We start from the raw sequence: 18,678 nt of genomic DNA, 5'->3' as shown, positions 1-18,678 counted from the left end.
GAAGCAGATCATTAGAAAACACCAGTTATTTTATTAAACATCTGAAAATACATCTCATCTGAAATCTTGTAAAATATACCTTTAATACGTAAATATGAACATTATTTAAAACTGTTAAGTTTTAGCATCATCACATCTAAAGGGATAGTTTACTGAGATGAAGTACCCTCTTCAACGGTTCTGGGTAAGTTTTTTTTTTTTTTTTTTTTTTTTTTAACACAAACACAGCACCAAATCCACTGGTTTAACAGTCTAAAAACTTAAATACTCTACCTGTTTAACAGTTAGCATTATTATCAGAATGGCTTTTGTGCTTCAGTGAACACTGGGTAAGCACTACAGTATTGCTTTGCTTTCTGTGCAACTTCAAACAGTGACCGGAGGAACAGTTTTCAGAGAAAACACCCAACGAAAATAATGTAGGGGAATACATTTGAGCAGTAAGAAGATATTAGAAACATGATGAATGACTAAGTTTGTAGTGACAATGACTCGAAGCAGTGGACACATACACTGTAAACTTAACACTGAGGTATCACAACCTTTTCTTTGACAGAGCCCTCATTTTAGGAGAATAAATAAAACTTACCCTTACATGATGTGAAATTCGACAAACTGACAGCTCATTTAAAAGCAATCTGACAGAAAAGCCTCATCCATTTAAATAGAAATGCTGTACTCTCTTAAAAAAACCAAAAACATATTTTCCACTAAATAAGTACACTTCCTGTTTTTTGTTGTTTTTTTTTGGACAGTTGCATAGTGTGTTGGAAAAGAAAACTGGCGATTTAGATTAAGGTGACGGATGCAGTTTGTACCGACGAGGTTGACGTCCCATTCTTCATGTGTGCAGCAGAGTGTTAAAAACCGTATTTAATCCCAGGCCCGGCAGCTCGGACAGCAGGTCCAGTAGGAGGAGCTTCAATACACCCAGCTAACTGGAACCCACTGCGGCTCGACAAATAATCGCTCCACGGCGTCTTGCAGCTTGTCGAACGCCTTGTCCAGGTTGTCATTGACTATAGTCAGGTCAAAGTAGTGGCTGTACGCCCGGCGGATCCTGGCGCTCTCATCTACCGTCTTCTTTAAGTCGTTCTCCTGCAACAGAAGCGGGAGTCCCATTACACTCTGACGGCAGCAGCTGCCGCTCAACAGCACCAACGATCAACTCGCGATGCGCGAACATGAATTTCTCAGGATTACCGTGAGGATTTTGGTGGTGAGGCCAGCATCGACCACGGCTTTGTGCATGTCTCTTAGTGTGTCCAGCTCAGGAGCAGCGATGAACACCACGAACGGCATGAACTCTGCAGTCTTCAACACCTTCAGGGCCTGTGCATAAACTGTGACGTCACGACCAAAGCTTCAGGGCAAAACGGCTCTGTATGCGGAAGGTGCTGATGAGATTTTACCTGGGGGTTCACGTCCAGGATGCACGTGCGGCCGGCCTGCACCACCTCGTGGATGGAGTCGATCTTGGTGCCGTAGAGGTTCCCGTCGTACTCGCCGTGCTCCAGGTACCGGCTCCCCTTGATGTCACGCTCCATCTCCTCCCGAGTCACAAAACAGTAGTTCTGCCCGTCTTTCTCCTCTTCTCTGGGGTGGCGGGACGTAACTAAAGCCAGAAAAAGTCAGGGAAAACGGTCACACATAGTGAATTGAAGAAGCATGTGAGATGTGAGAGACCAAAACAAAAAAGAACATAAATGAGGTGAAAAGGAAAATAAAAATCTGAAAAGTTTGGCATGCATTTATGTGATACCAATTTAAAAAAGTCTAAGCTATTTTTGAAAAGAATAATGGACAAAAAAAAACAAAAGTGTGTATTTGTGTAGTGCAGGTTGGGACAAACAACATGATCTGCATCTGGAACAACAATCTCTAGAAACGATTGACTCAGGGGAACTGAAACACTTTCAGAGTTTTTGTTTCTAAATTTGTCGGTGGAGACGTTCAATGTCTATGAATATCGGCAACACACTGTAGACGATTTCTATAAATGTCCAGGTTTTTCTGACACACTCACAGGGAACGGTGGCTCCATATCTCAGAGGATTCATAACAACAAGGCGGTTCTTCAGGCTCCTCCTTCCGACCCCCTGAGCGCCGATCAGAACCAGCGTTTTCCTTCGAAACGGAGGCATCCTGGCCACTTCCTCGTAGATCTGAAGCTCATAACGGTCAAACTCTGCTCAAGGCAATGCACACACTGAATGAGAACTGCATCGTCTCAGATGCATTTCGACGAAAACACCGTGAAGCACATTTGGTGACACACACCTGCGTTCTTAGAAGTGAGGTACATCATTTTTTTCTTCTTTTTCTTTGCAGTCAGAATCCCACAGAGCATCCCTGAAACACAAACGGCAGAGCCAAAGCGCAGCTGTCAGAGAGACTCAACAATGGTGTCTGGTTTGTTGGGAAACTGGGGACGTGACGTGTGCTGACCTGTACCAGCAGTGCCCCAGTCTCGCCTCACAAAAGCTTTTCTCTTCTCCTCCAAGCACTGACTGGGAATCAGGCCAGTCGCTCCACCAACAACTTTGCGTGCCTTTGTCGGAATTAAAACAGTTGAGAAAAGAAATGAGGTGGATCTCTTAAATGTGGCACTCAGGAAAAGAAAAAAAATACATTTAACTGAATCTCAACTACAATCTCTTATATATGCCACCACCTGGTGGCCCTATTCATTTTTGGTCCTTTAAAATGGAGATTGAGATTGTATTAAATCTATAATGTTGCTCCTGTACACAGTAAAGTTGTGGAAATGTTTTTATAAAAGGCCTTGACCTCTTTAGGAATTCATTGTTTATTTGTAAATGATACCAGAATAAATTAGATAAGATGAATCTAAAACATGTTAAGGTCAGTTAATCGGACATGCATGTGAAAACTAATGCAGATATACAAGGAGATCATTTCTTAAGCCTTGCTCAAAAGCAAAAGTAATAGTATTGAAATCACATGATTTCTTAGTATTTTGCAGCCCTACTCCAAACATCAAGGCAGAACACAGAAAAAAACAAAAGATGAAATAAACCAGGCCTGTGCAAATCTGAACATAGTATTTGAGTATTTCTTGGCGTTGTTGACTCACCTGCCACCAGTTGGGGTCATCCTTGTTGACAACATGAAGTATGTCTCCTTTGGCAAAGGCCAGACCTGCCTCTTTACAAGGGATCAGGTTATCTGTAGTTGGGTTGTAGCTGAAGTATGGCTTCAAATAAACCTACAATTTAAGAATTAAGTTAAAATTCAGTGCAAAAAAAACAAACTTAAATGTATAAAATTCTCTTAAAAAATGCCTTTAAATATTTTACATTGGTGTGGAATCATTTTGGTGAAGTTCTGAGCACATTTAAGGGCATGCTGCAGCATCTAAAACAGGTTGAACCTGAACTACTCCATTTGAAAACCTTCATTTTGTTCTTAAGGCATTCAAAGGTGAATCGGTGGGTGATGTGTCGGATCTGCATAACCCAGCTGTGTTTGTGCTCAATCTCGCTAAGCACAGGTTGGACCTTCTGCTTCAGGATTTTCCAGAAGAGTAGAAAGCAGTTGCTGCCAAACTGGCGGTGTGACCGTTTCTGTTTTATTCACAGATTTCCCTCTACATTGTTGGGGGGTTTTTTCAGGAGTTATGAGACACGGAAGCAAAGTTACTCAACAAGTTGTTCCAAGGTAAAAGGGGAATTTGAAAAGGGTCGTTACCCAGCAGGTTGTTACAAGGTAAAGAGTGAGTTAGTTGATACCATTTACTTTGCTTAGCTGGCCGTGAGAGGTTGAGCCTACATCCCCCAGAATTCCATGTGGGTCTGGATCAGAGTTTATCCTATATAATGAATATTCTATGAGATATGTTACCTGCTGATGTTGATCACATGTCTATCATGACATGTAGTGTTATGAATGTATTGTCCAACCCTACAACCACCATGTGTTGACAGCTGATGACTCTTGGCAGTGACATTTACCTCAGAACAGTCCCATAGATGTAATTTCTTCACTCCCTTTCTTATTGTTGAATTATGAAAACTGACATGTTTAACAGTGGAGTGGGCCTGCAGTGATAAAAGTAAAGCTGAAACCTGTGGGGAGCTTAAAATATATCAGGATGAGCATTGAATGATTTATTCTGTTAGCATAACTGAAAGCTAACAAGGACATTAAAAAACAGTAGAAAAGAGGGATTAATTGGTCCCATTTGGCAGAGATGTCAGTGTGTGACATAACCTTACACACTCTGCCAGTGTCAGCCTGCTGTGTGTGCCTGTTACAGTAAGGACCAGCAGGGTGTTCCAGTGAACAGAGTGGTACGTGTCCTACTTAGAGTGCAGGGTGTTATTAATAGTTCCTCGTGGACTCGGTTTTCAAACGCCTGGCATTCTGCGAACAGCCAGTCAGGCTGCTCCCACCCAGTCCTCGACAGGTTCAGGACAAATCCATCGCATCCCGAGTGAGAGTCCCTGTGTCTGGACTAGCTGTACGTCGAGGAACACGTCATTCGTTAGGACTGCGTGGGATTTGACCTGCTGGTGACGCTGCCTTCGCCTCACCTGCGGGGGCGCCGGTGTGTCTCTGTAGCTCGGCAGGACCTTGAGCGTGACGCTGCCGCTGCAGTTTCTCAGCAGCTCCTGCAGTTCCTCGGGGTTACTGCCCACTTCCTGACCGTTGACCTCCCGGATGACGTCGCCCGTGTGCAGCATCCCCTGCCTGTCGATGGAGCTGCCGTGCAGGATCCGCGTGACCACCATCTCCCCGTTCACCGCGCGGAACGTCACTCCCTGAAGGAGAGAACGAGTGGGTCGCTGAGAGTGACACAGCCTCTTGCTACGAAACAACTTTGACCAAGTCGAATTAAAACGCTGAACTGAGTCACGTTAGATGGGAAAACGTGGATGGATTTTAAAGGGAATAAGCAGCGCTGCATGTCCTCCTCTGTAGAGACGCGGGTGCTTACCAAAGGCTCCCCGGTCTTTTTCTGGATGCCAATCATCCTCACAGCGTCGGCGGGCATTAGGGAACTTGGAGAGAGGGAATTGCTGTTTTCCATGTCATTAGGCATTTCATAGGACTTCGCAGCCACCTTGTCATGAGCTTCGATTAAAGACTGAAACGGGAAGATAGGGAAAAATAAAAATAAAAAAAATCACTGCAACATCAATTTAGCAAAACTGTTTCTAAATGACTCAAACTATTTTGCTTTGTTTATATCAGCGCTGACTGATGACTTGGAGAACATGACTCACCATTATTGCTGCCCTTACAGCAATAAAATAAAGCCAGCATCATTTATAGCAGCCATTTTACAGGATTAATGATGAAAGCCCTTCCCTCTTGTACCTTGTTTCCTCCACCATTAAAACCAACTCAAACGTGCTTTCTAGTGTTCACACAAACCCAACAAGAATTGTTTTCTGAGGATTTTATTTCAATATAAACTAATAGCCACAGACATGCACTGTCACTCTACTTATATAATTCTGCCTAAAGTTAATTTTAGCCTCTAATGCTGACCCAGAGTCTCAACATGACAACTTATGCTGTCATGCATCTAGAAGACTAAGGGAAAAATTGAAAAGAAAAAAGGCTCAAAATTTCATTCTTTCACAAGTTAAAAAAAAAAAGCTTTGCCATCCTTTCTGATCCAATAAACCTTCAACAAACGAGGGATTACAGTGTTAATACCTTAAAGTGAGGCTCTTGGAGGATTCTGGCGAGCTCAGCTGCAGCAGGATCTTGTTCTTCGAGGTTGTTGAGGGAGTCCGAGATCTCTGTGAGCAGCTGAACGTTGTCGTCCCCCACAGCTTCTAGCTTCACTTCCTCAAGGCGCTCGTGGGCCTGAATCCACAAAGCGGCAGAAAAATGACTGAACTCCGTTGTATTTCAGGTTATTGCATCTTCTCTTTGTTTTAGTCAGTTTAAGAGTACAGATCAGTTAAAACATGACATTTTTTTTTTTACTCTTTTAACACTTTTTTCTATCACCTGCATATAAAACTAGGGCTGCACCGATTTCAATTTTCTGGTCAATCACCAATCTTTAAAAAGCTAGACCTCCCAAGCCCTCAACACAAACTATGATCTTGGAAATTCCTCTCCTCTACAACGTTAGAATTTGCTTTTGCTAAGCAAGAACGCAAAGTAGTCCTAATGGGAAGTTTGCTGCTTCACCTTAGCGAGAGAACGGACGATGGGGCTCTCCATGATTCCTTTGAGGAAGATGAGGTCAATATCTTTGGCTCCAGTTCCTGATGGCATGTCTTTGAGGTTGTCAAGAACCTGCTGCATGGCTGGAGAAGAACAACGATGCCTCAGACACGAGCTTGGCCAAACGAAAGACCATGACCAGCAGACAACTGGATGTTGGCTTGAAGTGGCATGATTTGCATTTGTGAAAGTAAAAATCGGAGCTGATTGTTACATCTACCGGGAAATAACTGCAGTAAAAAACTCTCATGGTACAAACAAGTTGACAGAAGTAAGCTTAAAAGCTTCAACCGCATCAACACAGATTCACATAGTTCAACAAGATTGGTCCAAAGAGCTGTAAAGCCACAAAATAATCAAAGATTTTTGCTTTTTTATTATTATTATTATTTTTAGCTCACGGAAGATGGCTAAAAATTTCTTTCAGCGTTTCCTACACAGACATACAAGAATACACAGGTGTTTTCTTCCACCGTAGATAAGCAGATAAAACAGACATTCTGATGAATGATGGTGTTTGATTTAGTAAAGGCTTTTAATTACTTCAAAACATTTGTTTTGATAATGCAACATCAACTTTTTAGTTGACAATGTGAAATTCACAAGCAGCAACAGGACATAAAAAAATAGCAAAATTGTTAATGATACGAAATCAGAAGCAGCCATCTTAGTTTACTGTCCTCTGTGGCTTACCTGAGCCAGACTTTGCATTGGCCACGGTCATGTTGATTATTCTTGAGCTCAGGATGATCAAACTCTGAACACGCTCAGCAGCCGTCCAAATGCCCGTTTAAAAAAACCAGAGCAACTGCAGAGCTGAAGGGTGACAGAAATCCAACAAGTCAGAACAGTTTACATTATGGTAACCACATCATACAAACCAGGAAATGGCATCTTACCGAGCTGACATGTTGGACTAATACAGACCCGAACTAGAGAATGAGAACAACTACAGAGCACAGAAAATATGCCTCCCTTTGGGTTTTATGTGAATCTCTCTAGCATGGATTTGCTATGAACTGGGGAAATAACAAAGATGTATGGAAGGGGCGCTAGAAAAAAAAATTCTTACTTTAATCTCAGAATTCTGAGAAAGTGAATTCTGACTTTTCTGAGATTAAAGTCAGAACTGTTTTTTTTTCCAGTGGCCCTAATCCTCTTCCGTGAAGATGGCAACTGAATAAGGACTGAATATTATCTCTTTGGTTAAAGATTGTACAATTCACTCACAATAGAGGCTTTTTGTATTCATTCTCCCAAAACCGATCTATGATAGTAGGGAAATGTCAGGTGATGGCAGCCGTGGGTCTTCTAAACTCTATTTAGTTCTGCACGTTCTGCACCATCAATGAATAATACACACAGCCTCCTAATATGTGTGGTGTGAACTAAAAGCAGCCTTACCATTCTGACATGAATTTCAGGATCTTACCTATGAAGTGTGTTTAAATCATCAGAGCGGCAGGCTGCCTCCGAACCTCAGGTTTTCCTAAAAAACAGGCATCTGGTGCGTCTGCCTTTAACACAAAGAGGTAAAACAATCCACTGAGCATCAACAATTGTTTGAAAATGTGCCCGAAAGGCCTTTTAAATATTTAAAGAAGCCGATTACACTGATAAATAACCTTTAGTTGTCTGATCCGTATAAGGGAGCGCTTTGTGGAAGTCAATCTAAATGGCCAAATTAAATAGTACCAGTTTGTTATGTAAAGTAAAACGTCAGTTGAGTTTCCTTTCCAAAGTCAACTGCTTGTGTTGTTTTTCTACAAAGAAGTACATAGATGCCGTTGAGGTAAAACAGGTGACCTCAAACGGCATCTGTACGTTGTTATTCGACCGTGCCCTAACTTGTTATTGATGTTACGGAAACCAAACAGCTATTTATCCTATGAAGGATAAACAGATACTAAGGATTGTTTGTTTAAATTTTCAATTTCATTTAAAAAAAAATGGATTCAAAGCATAAAAGAAGCAAAAATCACATTAGCCTCTCCGTTGGTAAGTCATTTCCCTTTCACAACTAAGAGTTACTTTTATTTTTTCAAATAGACCTTTTTAAATATTAGTCTCGACTGAGTATAGTAGGCTGATAAACACAGAGACGGGGCTGTCGACAGCACCGCGCTGCTGTGCATACTGTAAAGGTGTGAAATGTGTGATATAACAGTGCGCTGTCAATCAAATGGCCTCCAGTTTGTGTGTGCAGGAGAAAAGCCACAGCTCAATGTGCCACAAGTTTTCAACGGGCAAAAGGTCTCAGAGTTCAAGTAGATCGCACCTTTCATGGCCAATACCAATTTGGGGGGTTTTTTTTTTTTTTTTTTTTTTGACATCTGGCCTGCTAACTTTATTTTAACCAATTCCATTTCTGTCATTTTCTTCAGCATATAAAAGAAAACATGAACAATAAATGTACTGTTGATTCCTCAGCAGAGGTAGAAGCTTAAAATCTTTTTTTAAATCTAGGAACAACAAGATTTTGCATAAGACTGCATAAAAACATGACCTTATCTGATTTCTGTTTGACTCAAAAAATGTTTACCAAGTTTCTGTTGCTTCATGCATTTAAAGACTGAAACTTATAAGCGTTCTTAGTTTTGAGGCAGATAACGAAAAACAAAAAAGACGGTCAAAGGACGACTGACTGACACTTCTCAGTGTGAGGTCTTAATTATTATGGGAAATGGTAACAATATCTGCATTCTGTCCTTTAGGGGCTGCAAGAGAAACAGAGCCGATCATAAACAGTTTTTCACCTCAAGTGTCTCAATCATCAACATCTAAGCACTAGATTATTTCTACAGGAGAAAGAAGCAGCTGCTTCACTCTTTGTTGATGCTTCCTCCGTATAAAGGAAATCAGCAAAGTCTTGATCCAAACTGAAAAAACATTCTAATTCATAAAAAGGAAAAAAATATATATCAATAAAAAAATATATATGTATCAGGCGAAGTGGCATTATTATTAGCATATTATTAAATATCGCCACGGGCCTCAGAAAAAGCCACATCTGTCGACTGCTGCCTGAAATATAAGGAATCCTTTCATTTTCTTTTCTGTAATGACTTGAGTGAAAAAAAAAACTCTGTCGGTGAGTTACGCATGTAAGACCTTTCTTTATGCGAGTGAGTTAAATAGTATTTGAGAAGGATTGTAATCCAGCTAAAGTTATGAGAACAGAGTAATGTTAAAACATGCCACGTGATTTGCACTGATTGCATAAAGTAACCGTACAGGATTTGAGATTATGATAAAGTTTTGTTGAAACCATCTTCTCGGAGTCAACATGTTGAAAAGCTGTGCTGGCTCCACGGACTGAACTGCTGTCAAAGCTACACGTGTTTTTCGCTACTACTATAAGTAGCCTCTCTTGGCTAACTGACAGGAAAACTGACATTTCCATAATAATTTCCAATCACTTTCTATCAGTTTGACTTTAAATTAGTAAGACTACGCGCTGTCAGGCCCTCTTTAGTAACATTTTAAAAGAGTCGACCCTCTTTCATTTTGCAGTCCACATGCAGGTTAGCAATGCTAACAGGTAGCAACTGCTAGCTAGCTGTAAAATATCTTCCAAGTGTGACTAATTAAACTGTTGTGTCATATCTAAACATAAACGAGCTAGTTAAACCAGCTGTGTTTTAAAGTTATTGCTTATTTATAAGCAGAGCAGTTTATCAGGGAGGCAAAACTAGCCGTTTACTAGTGCTGTGGAGCTAGCGAGTTGGGCGCTTTAACGTTACTCCACATTAGCCTCAGAGTTAATTAAACAAGAAGCAGCATGTCCAACATTGAAACGCTTGCTGCCCAAACCAATTTCAGTTAGGTTATAACATACCCAGTGTGCTGCAATCCTGTCACGCCTCCATGTTTTTTTCTTTATTCAACAGATTTATTAATCCCCGATCTCTCACGCAGCAGTAACTTGTGATTTCATGTCCAGCGTGCCTGCCCCTTTCTTCTCTCTCAGCTGCCTGTCCTCCACACACACTGGGTGAATGTCACGCAGAGCTGCTTCAAGTTATCTAACCCATTCAAACCCGCCACAACCATCGGAGACTTACACAAACTCAGACACTTATTTTCAATCTGCAACTGTCTCAGTTTTACATATCACAAACGACACTTTTCTCATCCCATCTTTTCCCTTTCAACTTGTGTGGAGATGTTCATTGTTGTTACCTTTAAACATTACTTTAGCTGTTCATCAGTTGCAAAAGCATTGCCAAGGTTCCCAAACCTTATAGAATAAATGCATCCCCACAGCATGATGTTGCCACCACCATGTTCCCTGTTGAGATGGTGTCTCACAGTAGATGACAAATATAGACTGCAGGCAGATCACTTTTTTTAATTATTATTTTGATCACCTGTGAGGTTTGAGATCAGTATAGTTTTGCGTAACACCATTATGCACACCATAGCCAGAAAAGAAGATGTCAGATGAATGACATTATATGGTACTCCAAAACCTGGATTGTCTTTTCACATCCATTGCTAGTCACAGATGTGTGCTTATGATTACCCATGTACCATGCTATGTACACAAACAAATGCTCACTCATCTGTCCCTAATGCTGGTCTTTGAGCTGTGAGCTAACAATAAGGCAGATGGTTCCTCACCTCATCTACCTACAGATGGCTACAAGTGTTTTCTAGAATGGTCATTTTATATATATATTTTTAAAATACGGTGTCATCAGATCTGCCTTACATTATAGATAAAGCTGCACATAATTAGTAATGAATGATCATGGTAATACTTGCAATATAATTTCACTTATTCTTTAGAGAGATCCTTAGATGCCTTTTGTTCTGGTATTACATACTATGCTTTTGTATAGTATGTAACACTGTCCAGGTCACTAAAGGATTAAACTGTTGATCTGTTTTCAGTCAGGCTCCCGGTGCTGGGATGTTTGATGGACCGTGGTATCAGTTTACATTTCATTTGAAGTCAATAATAAAAAAAACATTTACAGCACAAAATCTCCGCATAATATACCCATTGAAAATGCAATGCTTTAACTTACCAGAAGGGGTTGCTATTACCCTACGACTTAATGACACTGAGTCCACCACTTAAAGAGGCGATATTACGTATTTTCCAAGCACAGAGTGCCATTTCATAGCACAATCAAGTAACTATGTTACCTTCAGTTTATATAAAAATGCTGTATATACCAAACATAATCTAAAAGACATTAGACTTTATAAGTTGATGCCTTGAAATTTTTACTCTGTTTAAAAAGCTTATGCTCCTTCTGACACTCAGCCTTCAGCAAGTCATCAGAACAAGGCGTCTTGTTATGCCATAAACAACCGCACTTATAGCTTTGAACTGAGATGTAGTGTGTTTGATAAGGTTGGCAGACATGCAGTTCGACCAGGATTTTGCTGATTACTGCTACCACTAGTTTGGAGGGTGAGTGGAGTGCTCTGTGGGGCAGAAGCTTGTCTGGAGACTGCAGCTCCAAAGAGGAGCTTTGTAGAAATAGGCTGTGATTGAGGGAGCAATCAATTTCACCCAAACAGAGATAACCAACTTTAATAGTCTTATTATTTACTTTCATAAACCGGTTTTTATTTCAGTCAGTGGTGTTGTTATGAAGGTTCTGCTTAGTCAGTGGTTCCTGAAATTATCAGCTTCAGTCCTACAGGTAATGCATCCATTACATTAAGGTAACTTAGCACTAATTACATTTACAAATTACATTTGTTACCTTTGTTTTTGTTTTGTATTAATATTTCCCCAATTAGATCTGGCATTTACATGGATTGGCATCTAGCTAAATCTCCTATTTGCAGACATTATAAGCCGTACAAGCTGCAACACTAAACTCTGTCAGAGACCACACTTCCTTTTTGTTAATCAAATAAAAAGGAAAATAAATAAAACTACATTGAAGCTTGTCATTTTAATGTGACAAAAACGTGAAAATGTTTGAAGGGTCTGCACCTACAAATGATTTTAATTTCTGATTATTTTAAGATGGGAAAACCTGGACATGTGGTAACTTCAGAGACCGCAAAGATGAATGATTTGACTCCAAGCTGATGCATGATGAGGAATTGTTGCAAGTTTTGTCTTGCTGTGTAAAGGTAGTTAGAGGGATGTTTATGTTGTTGCAGGATTATAGGTTGCTACAAAAAATATTTGAATTAAAGGGAAATAAAATAGTTAGAGGATCTATTAACATACCATTGTTGACAGCCATTGGTTTTTTTTTTGTCGCGCTTTCAGACTAACTGATACCTGCATTTGTTAGTGAATTCACAGATGACTAAATAATATGTGACACGAAGGAAACACAAGGTAATCTCCACTTGATTACATGTGGGAGTCTTTGACTGCCCTAAAAAGCTCTATATAAGTTTGATGCATTATTATATAGCTTTCACCTGCAAACTGTGTTTTCCTGCTTGCTTTTTTTTCTCAAGTTTTCAGATAAGCAGTGAAAAATCTCTATTTTACATATATATTATTCGAAAAGGTATATTTAGTGCACTAATTGCAGTCACATAAGGGCTAATAATCCCATCTTTCTCTATATGGTAAAAAAAAGTCTCTCTTAAAGTGTGTGTGATAACTAGTGCCCCTCAGCCCACAATCAAAAAATCATCGAATAAATTAGAGCACAGCCGGACAGACTGACAAATGAAGTTTATTTCATGCAACACAAGTTTCTTCCATGTTGGTAATAGACATATTGTACCGTCTTCTGGACGTGACAAAGCAGGAGGAATCACCACCCCGGGAGGCCTTCGTATCTACATGAATACATACAAAGTTCATCAGAGTCACTGATAGTCTTGATCTTACACATGCACCAGTCAGACTTTTCCTGAACGATACATTTTACGTCTGCCCGACTGATTCACAGATTGGAGAAACACAACTTCTGCAGGTGTTTTGATAGAGGCAGTGGTTTTTGAATACAACTGAAAATGAAGAAGTAACAAATTTGGCTGCATTTGTGCCTCAAAGTGTATGACCCTAACTTTTATTTCAATTGTTTCCGCTCAAAAAAGTACATTACAGTGCATGGAGTATGTTATGAACCTAAAGATGAAAGTTCTAGTGCAAAAGAGATCAGGCTTTTCAGAACCAATTAAGAAAGCTCGACTGACTCTGATCTCTTTTCAATTGATCGTTGCATCTCTGAATCTCTTGCTTTTCATTTGTGAAACTCTGTGTCTTAATTGCGGATCATTCAGCCGGTTAGATTCTTACCTTATATAGTTGGATCCTGGAAGAGTTTCTGAGCTCTCTTTCACAAACAGGTCAGAAAATACAGTGTCTGGGTTGTCTCTTTTTCCATACCTGTGCATGAAAAAGTGAAATAATCATCACATCAGCACCTTCTTGATAGACCTGGGTGATTCAAGGCACTTAAGGAAATATAAAAGAAATTTAAAAATTTACCTCTGTCTTGTAATGAGATTGATATAATGTCTCAGTGCAGAGTAATACTTGGCAAGCTCCTCAGGTGGAGCTCCTTCCCGGGGACTGGCAGGCTTCACTGGATAGGCGTCTCTGCCAGAGAGGAAACATACCAGCAAGCAAAGAGCCAGAAGAGTTGGCGACATCACAGCGTCGGAGTGTCCTAGGTTCAAATTTAGGGGGAAAAAGAAAAAGAAAAGAAAAAAAAAAAGCAAATGCTTACTAAGCAAAAAGATTTTACACCAACACAGAATACACACTCTAGATCAAAAGGTATTCCAGATTTCTTGTCAAAAATGAAGTTTCAACTAAGATGAAACAGAAAACTTCCTTACTCTTGACAGTTTGATAAAAGTGCCGCTGTGGGTTTCCTTGCTTGTTCACGAGCTCCTGCTGCAGATTCCCAACGTTGTCCTGTCTTTTATAGTGAGCGCGGAGCGTGAGGAGAGGGGGTGGCAGAGGGGCTGATTTCATTTTCCTTCAAAGCCACTCCTGAGAAATATCTGTTGCCTCATTAGCTTAATTAAACCTGTAATGGCCGAGCAGTGAAATAAAATAGAGATGCACGGTTACATTATGAAAACACAAAAGGTGTCGGCACTAGGTTCATTAAAAAGTTGTTTGACGTGATGGACTACATTTGCCCCATTGTTTCTTTTAAAATAATTTCAGATGAGCCACATTAGAAGTTCATTGTGTGTGAGTAATTAATTATTTCTGCTTTATAATACCACAAATTAATATTTTTGCAAGATCACCGAGTCCTGTGCAGCTGGTAAGAAATTCAATTATGGAAGTCAGACAGACCCCTACATCATGGATTCATTTTTTATTTCTTTTATTTTTTTGTATTTTAACTTTATTATGCATTGATTATGGGGTTAAAACAGCACATTTTCTTATAAAGGAAATTCTCACAGTAATTAGATTAGATGATCACATCCTGCTTGATATTCTTGAATAAAGCTAATGATATGAAGCTTTTTTTCCATGGCTGATGTTCGAAAGCTGCATGTGCCTGGTTAGATGATGCTACAGCTGACTGAGAAAACATCCAGAGAAGCTCCTCTATAAAACAAACTAATGAAAACAGATCTTTCTTCCGTTGTAACGCCTCATAATCACACTGGAGCAGCCCAGCTGTAGCCATAAGCACAACTCTTGTATCAACAGGGACACGAAACGACCGCACTCGTGCTTTTTCTGCACTATTCACTGACACATAGTTGTTTTAGGTTGGCAATTCTGATCCATACCAGACTGCGCAGGTTCAAACCATACCAAACAACAGGAAAACCGCTCAGCAAATCAGACAAACCAACAAACTTCTAATTTCAGGTGATGGAGGGCACAAGTTGCTCTCAGCTCCTCTAAATGGCAAGACAAGTCTAATGGCAACTATTTTCTTTGAGGAGCACTCAAGTGAAATTTGACAGGAGATGAGTGCTGCTGTTATCTATGACAGACATGAACTTTAGCACAGGTCTTACATGAACAGAACGTAGAAAAGTGAAAAAAAAAAAATTTTTTTTTTTTAGTCTCACATTTTTCAATAAATATTGAGATGTTTTAAAAAAAAACATGCATAGCCGTGTATTAACAATTTTATATCATTTCCAAGTTGCCTTCTGATGGCGAGAAGCAACAAAAGCTTCATTTTCTGTTGATTAAACCAATCATATTGTCAACGTGTCCACGGTGTTCAGTGTCTTCTTTTATTCCTGTTCAGTTGTCACTCTGGATTCTGGCAGTGAAAGCAATAAAATAACAGCTAAGTAGCGCAAAGCTGTCTTTCTCTTTGACAATTTATCATTTTCCTTGGAAAATAAACACATGCTGTGCAGAGAATCTGCTCAGTGTTGTGCATCTGATTTGCATTCTCTGTCTCACTGCATTTGGCAGACAAACATGGACCAGGTGGTTACAATGTAGAATCTCCTAAGTGTGCTGTTTGGTACAAGAGAGATCCTCTGTGTTCTTTCAACAAATACAATGTATGACATTTTGACAAATGATATCAAATTTTTTTTTTTCATATTTTACACAGCAGAACAGCAACAGGAGCGTATTTGTGCATAAAAGTAGGATTTTTCTTTGCTTTTAAATAAAAATCTGATGTGTGGCGTATTCGATCTCAGCTTAAAAACAGCTGTTCCACGAAAGCCTCGGTAGTTTGTCGTAGAACGTTAGCGAACAAACAGCGTAGTGAAGATCAAGGAGCCCTCAGATGTAAATGAAATCCCATCCATCCCCATCAAATTTAACAAAATTGTGTAAAATGTTTTTGACATGTCAAATGTTTTAAAGTATTCCAAAGAGTAACAGGCAGCCTCCAAACTACATAAACACAAGTGTCACAAACAAACACTTTGAATCTCACAAAGTTAACACAACTGATCGAAAGCAATTTGTTTTGAGGACAATTTCAGTTAGATGACATCAAGTGGAAAATATATTTGACTATCTCATGTGCCGCGATTTCATTTCAATCCAATGAAATCAAATGAAACCAAACTTACACAGCGCTGTTCCGGCGCCAAAGTCAGACATTTTCTGTTCACACACACATTCACACACTGATGATGGCAAGCTAGCTTACTGTAGCCGCAGCCTGGGGCAGTCTGACAAAAACAACCAACTCCAGCAATAAAGGCAGGCAGAGAAAGGAATTGAGCTGGCAACCCAATGATTTAAAGGCAAACTCCTATCGCTGTCACCACCATGAGCTCCTTTAAAGCAGTTTGAAGGCGCTCTAGTCTGACCAGATTAATATGAAACTTTTTGGCCTGTGCGCAAAACATAATGTGTGGCGGAAAACTATCGCTAACACTAGAATATCATCCTGAATTCACCTTTGCCACACCACGAAACATGGTGTTTCACGCTAAAGAGATGCTTTTCTCTTTAAAAGCATCACGCTTTTAAAGAGAAAAGCGTGATCATGCTAAAGAGATGCTTTTCTTCAAGAGAAACATGGAAATTGGTTGAAGTTTACATAACTTTTTTAGAAATAAACATATTTCAGGATGAAGCTGAAACATAAAAGGCTGCAACAGACTAAACTGTGGTGGAGGTTCACTGTCTGAAACGGCAACAATCCCTACGGCCACAGCTACGACGGACTGGTTTTGATCAAAGCATACTTTGCTTGATGTTAAAATGGCCCAGGAATCCCAACAGTGTGGACGACAGAGCCCTGAAAGTGTTCTGAGGCGCTGGGAGATGAATGATTAATTCCCCAATAGGTGCACACTGAGAGAGTGATAAAACAGCTGCCCATTATCCAGCCTGTTTTCTCTGCAGAACATTAAGTTGTCACATACACACAAGCACGGGATGGAAAGCTTTATGTTGGCTTTGTTCATTTATGTTGCATGAAATGACCCATTTAGGACATCGTGCTGCACCTTTATACAAAAACAACTCATGCAGGAGAGAGAGTCTGCTGCTTGCAGAATGCTATAACTAATCGCCCCTTTCCTCATAATCTACTCCATCAACAAGTAGACTCCTAATGACCACACAACAGTAGGTAAAACGGCTGTGTGGGTAATGACATCATTATGTCACACAGCAAAATCTGAGTGGAAAATTTCTTTCATATTTCAGCATTCCTTAAAGTTCACCAGAGATAAGCTGATATTATGCAGCATAACCAGAAACAAAAAAATTATAAACCTTAAGTAATGGCCATGTTTATAGACCTCCAAATACAAAATCAGTGCAATTTAAAAATAGTTGCTTGTTAAAACTTAGATATTTTTTTATTCCCAAGAATTTGTTATAGAGGGGCAAGACAGTATGACAGTACCAGAAGACAACATAAAGGTCAAAGGAATAATGGAAACAGACATTTATGCATCTTCAAACAGTCAAGAGTGATTATCAGTATACAAGTCAAAACAACACGTATAGCTGCGGCTAGAGAACCAGTTAAAGCCGTCAACATGCAGATAAATCCCTCTAGAGGGGACAAAGTGACCTGGACTGATACCACAACACAGAACGTGGTAAAAACACGTCACCGGACCTCATTTTTGAAAATTAAGTAGCACAAAAGCTTTCAAGCAGGAAGTTTTACATAGGCATATCTCCCAACAATGAGCCAATGAAGTGTAACTGTGGCTAGCTTGGAGGTTATAGGGTTATATTAGTATGCTATGTGTTATACAGTGCTTTTTAAAATTAATGATGCAACTTGAACTTTATCACCTTTTGTCACATCACAATCAATCAAAAACTTCAATGTTTTACATAATCTGTTGCTCAGTTTTACTTGACACCCAACATAAAGCTCAAGATCAGTCAGATGAGTCTTTGCTTGGTAGAGACACACCCCCAAAAAAACTTAGCTATTGGGTGGTTGCATATGGGGGGGTATAATAACTATGCTATACTTCACAAATTTATTATAGAAGAAAATCTTGTAGCAGTTTCTTTCTTTATTATAATGTTGCTCTAATTTGTGTTGATCTGTCACATAATGTGGCAAGAGCATGACAAAATAAGAAAATGTTCAAAAATGAATCCTCTGTTATTTAATCATGTATAAACTTTACTAACACTAAAAATACTTTTGTTTGATCTAACAAGAGACTGGAGCTTGACTGAAGTGAGAATCTGCAGTATGAAGATAGAACAGATATAAATGGGAGACATTTTATCAATATAGCTAAGCTTGAAGCCCACTGCTTTCTGGGTAAAATGACCAGTCACTTGTAATTGTCCATGGGTTAGAAGTAGCCCAGAGCAACATTTTATGTCAGAATCACCACTGGTACCAAATAGAGTGTGTGTTGGATTTTAAAGACCTTGTGTTATAATTAGTAGCTAGGAGTTGGACCCTAGATTAGAGTCAGATACTGATTGTGTATTGAGGTTGCCTAGTATGTTGAAGCTATTGAGAACAAGGTTTGAACCAGTGGTGCTGCTCTGTTTTTATACTTCATCATAAACTTGGTTCAGTGACGTTCAGCTAGAGGTCAGGCTTTCAGTCAATTTAAGTGCTGGGTTAAACCATGTCG

General features: G+C 39.7%; 2 protein-coding genes across 2 annotated transcripts; both read right to left on the bottom strand.

The window, feature by feature from the left end:
- Positions 1–10: 10 nt before the first annotated feature.
- On the bottom strand, positions 11–10,224 carry pals2a (protein associated with LIN7 2, MAGUK p55 family member a). Its single transcript, XM_015036821.1, has 14 exons — positions 10,049–10,224; positions 7,643–7,727; positions 6,904–7,026; positions 6,175–6,293; positions 5,689–5,841; positions 4,961–5,110; positions 4,557–4,784; positions 3,098–3,229; positions 2,449–2,551; positions 2,281–2,352; positions 2,027–2,188; positions 1,413–1,615; positions 1,204–1,332; positions 11–1,098 (listed from the first exon to the last, which is right to left on the bottom strand). The coding sequence occupies exons 3-14, from the start codon at positions 6,932–6,934 to the stop codon at positions 922–924; spliced, it is 1,659 nt and encodes a 552-aa protein (XP_014892307.1). The 5' UTR covers positions 6,935–7,026; positions 7,643–7,727; positions 10,049–10,224; the 3' UTR covers positions 11–921.
- A 2,635-nt stretch (positions 10,225–12,859) lies between these two features.
- LOC106950168 (peptide YY-like) lies at positions 12,860–16,137 on the bottom strand. Its single transcript, XM_015036825.1, has 4 exons — positions 13,990–16,137; positions 13,637–13,817; positions 13,445–13,534; positions 12,860–12,981 (listed from the first exon to the last, which is right to left on the bottom strand). Exons 1-4 carry the CDS (start codon positions 14,126–14,128, stop codon positions 12,957–12,959), a joined length of 435 nt encoding a protein of 144 aa, XP_014892311.1. The 5' UTR covers positions 14,129–16,137; the 3' UTR covers positions 12,860–12,956.
- Between the last annotated feature and the right edge of the window lie 2,541 nt (positions 16,138–18,678).

The sequence above is a fragment of the Poecilia latipinna genome, unplaced genomic scaffold, assembly GCF_001443285.1.
Source record: "Poecilia latipinna isolate Pla-1442-1.1 unplaced genomic scaffold, P_latipinna-1.0 Scaffold382, whole genome shotgun sequence".
Classification (NCBI taxonomy): Eukaryota; Metazoa; Chordata; class Actinopteri; order Cyprinodontiformes; family Poeciliidae; genus Poecilia; species Poecilia latipinna.
This window is presented reverse-complemented; position numbering and strand designations above follow the sequence as displayed.